Here is a 12,627-nt window from a genome sequence, read left to right as displayed (position 1 = left end):
GTGTAACCAAGCTCATGCACCCTACGAGACACTGTTCTCACTGACACCTCACCAAACACTTCTGGGTTGCTCTCCTTAATTTTCCTTGCACTCACACAAGGATTAAACTCCACTGCACGTTTTAAAACATTAACAGACCTTGGGGAAGTTTTCCTAGGCCTACCAGACCTCGGTTTCTTTGTGGGAACTTCACCACTGTTTTCCTCCCGAAACCGCGCACACCAACGACGCACTGTCGATCGTGCCACACCAACCAATTCACTAATTTCCTTTGTCTGGTGGCCTGCCTCCTTTAGAGCAATGATCTGGGATATGATTTCACTCGATAGTTCACGGGTAGGTGCCATAACAAAGTTTTGAAGGCCAAAACACTGCGGGACACTCGGTACAAAATGGCGCAATTTGAGAGGGACACTCGGCAGAGTTCCTCTCTCTCAGGCAGCCCGTGGGCGACTGAGGCGGGAACCAATCAGCGCATCAGAAGGCCTCAGGCTACCGTGACGTCATGCTCGGAGTTCAAACTTGTGGCTCAATTCTTACCCCCCAAAATGGGTGATTCTTTTTGGGCCATAAGTATTGCGCGCCCGGCGGACAACACTGAATACTTCTGACGAGCACTGTATACAGTATATATATATATATATATATATATACAGTGAGTCCTTGATATACGATAGCAATAGGGACCAAAAAAAACTTTCGTAATTTGAAATTTCGTATATCGGAACGATTTCCTCCATTGAAATACTGTATACATATAAATGGGGGGATGCGTCCCAGGACCCCTTCGGACCCCCACCTAAACTTCACTCCCCGCTATTATGAAGTAAGCAATACCTGTATACGATTGTTGAGTAGGAGGTGGCCATGTTCTCGTACATCTTCCTTTTCTTCATCACAGTCCCAATGGTGGAAACAGCAAGGTCTAAAGCACGTCCAATCTCCGAGACTCCCTGCCCCTCTTCGTGGGGTCTTATAATTTCCAATTTCCTTTCCAGAATTAGAGTACGGTGCTGCTGCTTCTTTGCAGCGGGCTCCCCAATACTGGAGATGATGCAGGGTGCTTGGGAGGCATGGCGAAACAATACGAAAAGGTGAAGGGCTGTGAAAATATCCTCACATACAGTGAGGCTGTGAGGAGAGGAGGGACGTGGACTCAACTGAGAAGCGCGCAAAAATTTGTTTACCAGAGAGGGGTTAGTTCGTTTTTTCTTGGCAAGCGAGTGCGGCGCTATGCACTGCGCCCATTTTGAATTTTTCATACAGTATTCCATTGACCCCTTCATAGCTGCCAGCCTTGAACAACACTTCACTGTAGGTGTCAATGACTTTGAGTTAGGGCATTATAAAAAACTGCGAACAATTACAGGAAGGGAACGAAGGTCACTGGTGTGTGTACATGACCCTACTCTACCATCCCATCAGTCAGGCGTTCTCTTCACTCCAGATGTATTCGCCGATGTTTAACATGCTTATGATACATGCGCCCTAATTTTGAGTAAGTTTCTTTCAGCAAGAGAACATAATTTACCACCCTCAAAATATTCAGAAAAATATAGAAGACAAACTAGAGGAATATGAACTGAATTGGTAAGGTCTTTAGGCTCCATGCTTACACGAAAGATTGAGGGTTTTACAATTTTAAGAGAAGATATGGAACAAAAACGTTTGCTAATCTGAAAAAATATACTCTTTCGTCCCACATGTTCTCGTAGGTTAGCATTCAGTTCCACATTCTTTGTTCGGTATCACTCTTCCCAATATATTTTGGACTGACTGAGCATTTCTGCTCCTTAGAGTTAGTGTACATTTACTGCTCATTCTTTTGTTTGTTCTTAAGTGTATATTTGAAAGAGAGAGGACTGATACAAACAATAATGTATTCCATTATCGCTTTCATAGCTGCTGGCCCTGAACAACGCCTTACTGTACTGGTGTCAGTGACGTTGAGTTAGGGTGAGCTATAAAAAACTGCGAGCAATTATAGGAAGGGAATGCGGGTCACTGGTGTGTTTATACGACCCTACTCTACCACCTTAAGCAGTCTGGCGTTCACGGTTCACTTCGTCCCAGGTGTTTTCGGCCGATGTATACATGCTGATGTAGCAGGCATCCTAATTTTATTAATTTTTACACGAATCATAGGAAAACACAGGATGCGTTTAGGGGAAATATAATAATAAAAAAAAAAAAAAAGCCACATGTGCCAGACGAGTCTTTTCACATATGTAAGAAAAAGGAATTGATTTTAGAACTTTGAAAAAATGGTCCCAAGGCCGACCACTGGACCACGCAAGTAACTGAACCCACAGCCATTGAGGGGGCTAAACATATGTTTTACTTTAAGCAGTAAAAGCATTTGTCTTCGTATAATAGGAATAGTGTATGTTAGGATACTTACTGGCAGAGTTAGAGAAAGAACAGAGGAATTAGTTGGAGAAGAACAGGGAGGCTTTAGGAAGGGAAGAAGTTGTGTAGATCAGATATTCATTCTTAGATCCTTAGTGGAAAAGTTTCTAGAGAAGGGAAAGAAGTTGTATGCAGCCTTTATTTGGAGAAAGCATATGATAGACAAGGATTGTGGAAAGTATTAAGAGTATATGGAGTAGATGGGAAGTTGTTGAATGCTGTGAAGAGTCTGTATGATGGTGCTAAGGCTGCAGTGTGTGTGGATGGTGAACTGAGTGAATTTTTCTGTTTGAAGGTTGGGTTGAGACAGGGATGTGTCATGTCTCCATGGTTGTTCAATGTGTACATGGATGGGGTGATAAAAGAGGTACAAGGTAAGGTAGTGGATGTTGGAATGGCCCTGGTGAGAAAGGGTAGTGTTTGGAAACTCCCTGTACTGTTGTTTGCAGACGATACTGTGTTGTTGAGTGAAGACGAAGGGGAGCTGCAAGGCTTGGTAGAAGAGTTTGGGAGAGTGTGTAAGAAACGGAATCTAAAGGTGAATGTAGGGAAGAGTAAAGTGATAGTCTTTGAGAGAGGTGAAGTCAGTGAATATACAGGGAGGTTGGATGGTGAGGAATTGGAAAATGTGAGTACGTTTAAGTACTGTACTTGGGTAGTGTGATGAATAATGATGGAGGTTTGGAGGGCGAAGTGCTTGAAAGGGTACAGCAGGGAAGAAAGGTTGCTGGTTCCTTGAAAGCAGTGATAAGAAACAGGGAAGTGAGCATGGAAATGAAAAAATTACTACATGACAGTATTGTGATACCAACTCTAACGTATGGAAGTGAAGCTTGGACATTGTTGGAAGGACACAAGTCAAGAGTGAGAGCAGTGGAAATGAGTTATTTAAGAGGAGTCTGTGGAGTCACATGGAGAGACAGGCTGACGAATGAGGATATAAAGGAGCGTTGTGGTGTGGATGTGGATGTGATAGGAAGCGTTAGGAGGAATACGCTGAGTTGGTTTGGCCATGTGGAAAGGATGGTGGGTGAAAGACTGACAAAGAGAGTGTATGTGAGTGAGGTGGAGGGGGGAAGAGGGAGGGGGAGGCCAAGGATGAGATGAAGGGATGGGGTGGAGAGGTATATGAGAGAGGGGGGTGCGAGTTGGGAGCAGGGCAGTGAAATGACGGGGGACAGGGCGACGTGGAAGCGATGTGTTTGTGGCCACCCTGAACGGGATTGAGGCGTCTGGCAATAGATAGATAGATAGTAAATGCACCTTACCAAATCAGGTCTTCCTGATAGTCTGTTATATTTTTCAGATTTTTTCAGGGTTGGTAAATACAGTAAACGTTTCTTATTAAACCTGTTTCCCCGTCATGTTTAGCTGTTCTGGTGTGACAACTCCTGTTTATTTCGTTAACATAATGGCGGAAGGGACTGTTCTTCCCTACGTGTTTAACTAAACCTGGCCTAACCGAGCTTATCTGTACCTAATAATTTTAACCAAACCTAACCTCCAGTTGAGAAATTGGGAAACGATATCCACCTTTGAGCACGTTGAGTTTCTTCCGCTGCGCTGGAAACGATCATAGGGGAAAGTGACGATAAGAACGAGGAGGAAATTTTTCAGCAAGAAAAAGTAATTTGCCAAACTGAAAGTTGTCAGAATATTGCAGAAACAAGCAGGAGGATTATGAATTGAATTGGTAAGGTCTTTCTGCTGCTTCAAGTGTACAGTGAAAGACACAAGTATCTTCCCAAAGTCTGACGAATATAGCGTGGAAAAATCGAACCATTTGAAACACGCACTAGTAGAAACAGGGTTTTCATTGTATTTCGCCTGGTGTAAATTTTCTTCAGACTGAACTGGGAAGATAGTTGTGTCTTTCATTGTACATTTATTAGTAAATAAATCAATCTGACAGTACTTGTGTTTTATTTCCGCCATATTAATCGTGATTTCAGACTATTCAGGCACTTCTTCACATCATATAGTCTGGATAATCGGCTATCCCTGCATTTCCTTTCATATCAATTATCAATATTCGTATCATAGACAGATATTTTCGTACTGTGGATTTTGTCCTATATTAATCAATTTCGTACCATTGAAAATTCCTACTTCGGGTTTTCATATTTCGAGGACTCACCGTACATATATATATATATATATATATATATATATATATATATATATATATATACACAGTAGAACCTTTCTCATTCGGACTATATTGGGGGAAGGGTTGTCCGAATTAGCAGATTGTCCGGACCATCAGGGTAATCTCCAGTCATACCAAAAACTATCTACATATGGTATGTTTGTTAATTATTAACATATGTGGCATATGTCAACCCTACGTAGCTGCAAAAGATGAAAGGATACTAAAATAACCAAACTAATCATGTACAATAATTTTGTATTGGATAATTTACAGGTAAGGCCAGGACAAGAAACTAGCCTACATTTTAAATTGTAGTAAGTGACTAGGGTGGTGGCGACCATCATCCACTCACTTGATGTAGTGCTACCTACCTCTTCCTTAGCCTTTATCATTCTTTTTCTGTGTCTGTCCTCCTCTCTTCCTATTTCTCCCATCTTTCCTGTTACTTCTTATTGCTTTTCTTTCCTTCACAGGTGGCTTTACATTGAGTGACAAAACCATTTACAACGCTGGGTGGTTACCATATAACCAACACATACGTGCTCCCTACATGTCAACAAGTGGGTTGGTGGAGGGTTAGTGCCCCTCCCTGTAAAATAGGTAACTCAAAGTCAGGTGGCCACCCCTTACGGGATTATGGCGTCTGGCAATAGATAGATAGATAGACTAGGGCCCGTGTAGGCAAAAAAATAAATTAATTAATTAACTGTAATATTTGGAATAAAAATAAAACTTATGTAGGCAAAAAATATATTGTCATCCTTAGCATATTGATAACACCCTTATGGGCAAGAAGCTAATGTTTGATGTACAAGTAAAGCACATTTAAGTACAAAAAATAACCTACAGTAATCATTAAACACTGCAGAATATTCTGACCCATTTTTGTGTAAGCAAATTCCTCCTTTTAACACCTTTATTCATTGCAGAAGCTACACTTGCATTAAGGGGCATGGTAAGGAGGATTAACTTTTGAAATACAGCATAAAAATATAAATGGTTGGTGAACTAGTTGATGGAACGAATACTAGCGTGTGTTTAAACAGGCGCCCATGTTGCGACCTAGCGTGATCCGAGACTAAACGAATGATGATCACTTTCCGCGCCGATACTGAAAATGACTAGAATTACTTTCAACATATTTTTGGAGCTTATTATTTTTAAATTTTGTCCGAATTAACAGAAATCTGGATTAAAGGGGTCTGGACCAAAGAGGTTCTACTGTATATATATATATATATATATATATATATATATATATATATATATATATATATTTATATATATATATACAGTATACAGTAATCCCTCCACTATTTGATGTAATAGAGCCAAAGGCATGTTCGGAAAGTGGTCCCGTCCGGAAAGTGGGCCTCTGCCTGCTGGACTGGTACTTATGACCCTAACCCAACCTAACTTTGAAAGTCACCTAAATAACTCAATACCGGACTTGCATAGCACTTATTTAAACCTATTAAAGACCCTATTCACACCAATAATGGACATAAAGTTTGAAATAAATGAAAAGGAACCAGAGAATGAGGAATTAGAAGTGAGTATGGAAAATACTTAGCAGTGTACAGGGTACTTACAGCACATCTGTGAACGCCTTCTGTAAGGCTCTGGTAGTTGTGAAAATGCTCTTGAAGTACATACAGTAATCCAGTGTTGTGCTACACTTAATTCTTTTGCACTGTGAGTTATAGTTGTTTAAAACTGCACATTCTGTTCTTAATTGCACCGCGCCAGTTTCAACCGCCAATTTGCACTCCACACTTAATCCTTTGCTCTCTAAATTCTAATTTCTTAACACTGCACAAAACTGTAAATTCCCATGTGGTCTAGTGGCGAGATATTGATTCACTGTTTATTCACAAGAACGAGCACATGTGGCATCCATTGTGATGAATGTCTTCCCTGGCTGATGGTTAGGTAGTAACTGGGGACAGGGTTGTCAGAGCTGATCTCGGCCACATTACCAAATTCCTTAGTTTTAATTTCCAAATTTAACTTTTCATTACCAAATTCTTAATGGAAGCATTTATTTTTCACTAATTATGTGTACAAATGGAAATAATCACTCTTCTTATAATCAGCAGCATGTTTATTTTTGTGCTATGTATGCTAGCAGATTAATCAAAGAGAGCAGACAGTCCACCATCTCCATTCTCCATATCTTCATACATGTGAAAAATCTGATTGGTAATGGATCATGCTGATTCACTACCAAACAAACTTTTCAGTGCCAAATTAGTCCACATTTGGTAATGAAAAATACCAAATGACAGCCCTGACTGGGGAGGGGGGAGGAAGGAAGGGGTGAAGGGGCCGTGGTGTAAACAGTTGTTCAGCGCCGCGTGCCAATTTCAAATTACGAATGGGCAAAAATTCAGATTTTGGGGGGATTTTTTTTTTTTTTTTTTTTTTTAGGCCATTTTTGGGTTCCGAAGGTCATGGCCCACAATGTCCGGTAAATGGGGAGTCCGGAAAGTGGGCGTCCGGATAGTACAGGGATTACTTTATATATATATATATATATATATATATATATATATATATATATATATATATATATATATATACACATGTATATATATATATATATATATATACACGTGTATATATATATATATATATATATACACACGTATATATGTATATATATATATATATATATATATATATATATATATACAGGTAAGCCCTTAATTCACACGAACTTTTTTCACGCGATTTCAGTTATCCACGAACTTTTCGTACAATAATTAAAACATAAAATTATAGTATTCAAATAAATAATTTTAATATACAAGAGAAATAAAATATAAAAATGCCTCCCTTCTGCCCGTGTGCATACATATGTGTGTGTATGTGTGTGTGTGTGTGTGTGTGTGTGTGTGTGTGTGTGTGTGTGTGTGTGGGAGGTCGGTCTACCACGCACCACTTGGTCAGTTTGAATCCGACGGTCGAACCTGGCGTGACTCGCGAATCATTATTTGTGGCTTATTTATCTGCCTTCCAGTGATTGCTTGCCTTGTCTGCCAACATGAGGCCTAAGTATAGTGCTAGTGATGCATTTGGTAACACACCAAAATGGACTCGTAAAGTGATGTTGCTGACAGAGAAAGTTAAAGTGTTGGATAAACTTAAGGGAGGAATGTCGGCGACAATTCTCCGTCAGGACGATTCCCCGTCATTTATTTACATACCAGTTTATTTAGCAAGTACAGTACACTAGTTTTTTACTTATATAAGTTATAAAATCCCCCTGAAAATTAGTTATTAAAGTATTAATTAATCAATAATAAGTATATTTATAGAATGACGGGGAATCGTCCATGTTTTGATGGTGAATTGATTTCATGGTGAATTGTCTCGGAACCGTGTGTTTGGGATGAGTCAACTGTTCTTACAATAAAGAAGGCAGAACGTAGCATACGGGAGGCAGTGAGGGCTAGTGCACCAGACTGTGCTTAAGTGTCTCCACCTACGCCTGTGAATCGGCTCGGAACCGTATGTTTGGGGTGAATGAGTCAACTGTTTGGACAATAAAGAAGGCAGAATGTAGCATATGGGAGGCAGTGAGGGCCTGTGCACCAGACTGCAGAAGTGTCTCCACCTATGCCTGTGCTTGTCAGGTTTCAGTGTTAAATTTCTAACATTTTTGTTGTTTTTCATACTTTATGCTAGTTTTTAAGGTGTATGTAGTGCATAAACAGTATTATTCAGATGTAATATACTTAACAGACATGTGTAATTGTGTGCACACAAGGGCAGAACACATACGCGAATTTACCACATACGCGAAGGGTCTGGGAACGTAACCCTCGCGTGAATTAAGGGCTTACCTGTACTGTATATATATATATATATATATATATATATATATATATATATATACTGTATATTTATATATATACAAATACATTCTGGACAAATATGGAATTGTGCATGGAAAAGTTCGGAAGGAATGAGAGAGTGTTTTTGATCGGTGATATGAATGGTAAAGTAGGGAATGTGAAGGTGGATGGAATAGTTGGTGAATGAGGTGTGCCTGCTGAGATAGATGAGAATGGCAATGTGTTAGTGGACATTTGTGCTGAGAGGGGGTTAGTGATAGCCAATACCCTCTTCAGGCATAAAATGATCCACAGGTATACATGGCGAGTGATGAGAAGGATGTGTGGTGAACTGAATTAAAGGAAGGCAATGATTGATCATGTGTGTGTGGATGAAAGGATGCGAAGACGTGTAATGGATGCAAGAGCTTATAGAAGTTGGGGGAGTGGACTTTCTGACCACTACTTGGTGGTGGCCAGAATCAAGATCCAAATAAGATGGAGAAATAGAAGAAGGGAAGGTTGGGAAGAAGGAGTAGTTGCAAAGAGAGTGGAAAGGTTACAAGAGGATGAGAAAAAGGCAGAATATATGAGAGAAGTGGAGGAACGATTGGGCAAATATGAATTGGAGCAGATGGGGGAAGTGGAAGGTGTGTGCAGGATATTCACAGAAGAAATATGTGCAGCACGTGAGGTGGTGTGCGGAGTGAAGAGAAGAAGGAAAGTGGTGCAAGGAACAGCATGCAGGAATGATGAGGTGAGACAGGCTGTGGCACAAAAGAAGAAAGCATACAATGAATGGATGAGAAATAGGGGCGTGGAAGAAGCTGAGAGGCGGAAGAGAGGGCTATATGTAGAAAGGAAGAGAGAGGTGAAAAGATTAGTAAGAGAAAGAAGAGAGAGGATGAGGAATTTGGAAGGAATTTGAGTGTAGGTGGAGGGACTGTAACAAAATGTTCTGGAATGAGGTGAAGAGAGTAAGACAGGATGGCAGTGAAGTTAGCAGGGGAGCAAAAGATAAAAATGGTATATTACTAGCTGAGAATGGAGAAAAAGTGAGCAGATGGAGAGAACACTTTAAGGAATTGTTGAACATAGAGAATGGAAGTAATGCGAGTATAAGTGGCTGTGGAATGGCTGCCAGAAGGAGGGAGGTGAGAAGACAGGAAGAAATCAGTAGGATAGAAGTTATCGAAGCAATGAAGAAAGTCAAATTGGGGAAAGCCCCTGGAATTGATGGAGGAAGTGGTGAAAAGCTGAAGCATGGGGGAGAGATGGTAGTACTATGGATGTGGAAGAGATGCAGATTGGCATGGGAGGAAGGTAGAGTCCCGGAGGATTGGAAGTCAGGTATAATTATTCCCTTGTACAAAGGAAAAGGGGAAAAAGAAGTGTGTGGTAATCATACAGGCATTTGTCTTCTTAGTGTAATAGGAAAAGTGTATGTAGGATACTTATTGACAGAGTTAGGGAAATAACAAAGGAATTAGTTGGAGAAAAACAGGGAGACTTTAGGAAGGGAAGAGGTTGTGTGGATCAGATATTCATTCCTAGATCTTTAGTGGAGAAGTTTCGAGAGAAGGGAAAGAAATTGTACGTGGCTTTCATGGATTTGGAGAAAGCATATGACAGGGTGGATAGACAAGAATTGTGGAAAGTATTAAGAATATATGGAGTAGATGGGAAGTTGCTGAATGCTGTGAAGAGTATGTATGAGGGTCTAAGTATGCAGTGCATGTGGATAGTGAACTGAGTGAGTTTTTCTCTTTGAAGGTTGGGTTGAAACGGGGATGTGTCATGTCTCCATGGTTGTTCAGTCTGTACATTAATGGGGTAATAAAAGAGATACTAGGTAGGGCAGTGGATGTTGGAGTAGCCCCAGTGAGAGAGGGCAGTGTTTGGAAAATCCCTGTACTGTTGTTTGCAGATGATACTGTGTTGTTAAGTGAAGACGAAGGGGAGTTGCAAAGCTTGGTGGATGAGTTTGGGAGAGTGTGTAAGAAACAGAATCTAAAGTCGAATGTAGGGAAGAGTAAAGTTATGGTCTTCGAGAGAATTGAAGTCAGTGAATGTACAGTGAGGTTGGATGACGAGGAAATGGAAAATGTGAGTACGTTTATGTACTTGGGTAATGTGATGAGTAAGGATGGAAGTTTAGAGGGTGAGGTGCTTGAAGGGGTACAACAAGGAAGAAAGGTTGCTGGTTCCTTGAAAGCAGTGATAAGAAACAGGGAAGTGAGCATGGAAGTGAAAAAGTTATTGCATGACACTATTGTGATACTAACTCTAACTTATGGAAGTGAAGCTTTGACGTTGTTGGAGGGACACAAACCAAGAGTGAGAGCAATGGAAATGAGTTATTTGAGAGGAGCCTGTGGAGTCACATGGAGAGACAGACTTACGATGAGGATGTAAAGGATCGTTGTGGTGTGGATGTGGCTGTGATAGGAAGCATTAGGAGAAACACATTGAGGTGGTTTGGCCATGTGGAGAGGATGGAGAGTGGGAGAGTGTATGTGAGTGAGGTGGAGGGGGAGAGAGGGAGTGGGTGGCCAAGGATGAGATGGAGGTATGGAGTGGAGAGGTATATGAGACAGGGGGGTGTGAGTTGGGAGCAGGACAGTGAAATGGCGGGGAACAGGGTGACATGGAGGCGATTTGTTTGTGGCCACCCTGTATGGGATTAAGACATCTGAGAATAGATAGATAGATAGAATTTTAACAAGTATTAAGATGAGTTGGGTGGAGGGGAGTCAAATGGTGGGTGACAGAGTGACTTGGAGGCGTTTTGTCTGCGGCCACCCTTTGCGGGATTAGGGCGTCGGGCTATAGATAGATAGATAGATAGATTTCATCATCTTTTTACAGGACTGTACAGTACATGCTTTGTAGACGCTAAAATGCATGAATGTAATGAAATAGTAATTAAAAGTATATACTAGGTAAACTGAAAAAACCTGGAACAAGGTTGTTCAGTGTGACCTCAGGCTTAAGGGACTAAATAGGGATGTCACCAGAGATTGAGCAGCATGGAGAGCCACCATTAGGTGACCAAGGCTGATGCACGCAAGCATGTTGGAGCGTTCAAAAACGAAAATGAACTACATAAGAACTTCAAGGATTGTAAAAAATCTGGGTCTTTCCCAAATTTTGTTGTAAAAAAATCAGACTTTTTATACAAGATCCAGGCAAGGTATGCTTTATACTAGCCCTGTGGTCAGCCATACATTCACAGAGGTGCCAATTTTGCAACACTTGCTTGTGTAAGAGGCTGTGTCTGGCTTTCTGCCATGACATTGCACAACACCCATGTCACAAAGATTATTTTGTTGAGCAAGGTTTATATAGAACTGTATTTTCAGTTCAGACCCTGACTGTTTTAATGTGATTGAGTCGTCCATCTGGTAGTATCATGTAAGACCAGCTACCATCCTATTGTCCTCATACCACTTCCCTGGTACTGTAGTACCTCCCATGGATAATGATCACCATCTTCATACTACTTTAATGATGAGAACAGTATTAATATCCATGCCAACAGGTGACGGGTGAGGGTAACCTACTGGAAGTACGTACCATTGGGCGAGTATGCTATGAAGATGATGACTACCTACTGGCCAGTGTGTGCCCAGAGCCTCGCCCATCACACCACGGTCGAGAGAAGACGATCAATTGCCTCAAACATAGGTCAGAAGGTTGATTCACGGACATGCTTATAGTCAGTTTCCTTTCATAAGTAAAGCACAAATCAGCATGTTAAGTTGGGTTATAGGGACTTACTGAGATTTTTTTCTTTTTTTTTTCCCAGCTTGTGTATATTTTCTTTGTGGTTGGTGGGGGCGTCCATCATCCACTCACTCAGTGTTGTGGTACTCAATTTTGGGTAACTGCATTGAGTGACAAGCCAAATGATTTCCTGTAAACCAGGAAATTATTTGATATGCTTGGTGGTAACCTTTTAACCAACTAACACGTGTTCCCTACATGCCAGCAAGCCTGTTGGCAGAGGGGTAGTGCTCCTCCCTGGAAAACATTCATTCATTCATTCATTGCCAGACACCATGTATCCCAAACGGGGTGGCCAAGGGCTCAGAGTTAATTGTTTTACAGGGAGGGGTACTAATCCTCCGCCAACCCCACTCGACATGTTGAAGTTAGGTGGAGCAGCCTGGCACTCCCTGGAAAACACCTTAATAAAAATACAAACAAGAGCCTTGGATTAGGACT

General features: G+C 41.0%; 1 protein-coding gene across 1 annotated transcript in view; it reads left to right on the top strand.

Moving 5' to 3' along the window:
- The window catches only part of abo (de-etiolated protein 1 abo), a 186,722-nt gene that overhangs the window by 81,489 nt on the left and 92,606 nt on the right, over positions 1–12,627 (top strand). Inside the window, exon 6 of the mRNA XM_080285946.1 lies at positions 11,942–12,087. Within this exon, the coding sequence (XP_080142072.1) occupies positions 11,942–12,087 (146 nt within the window). The remainder of the gene's footprint in view (positions 1–11,941; positions 12,088–12,627) is intronic.

This window comes from Coenobita brevimanus, chromosome 109, assembly GCF_032717465.1.
Source record: "Coenobita brevimanus isolate Jiangsu-jjx chromosome 109, ASM3271746v2, whole genome shotgun sequence".
Lineage (NCBI taxonomy): Eukaryota > Metazoa > Arthropoda > Malacostraca > Decapoda > Coenobitidae > Coenobita > Coenobita brevimanus.
This window is presented reverse-complemented; position numbering and strand designations above follow the sequence as displayed.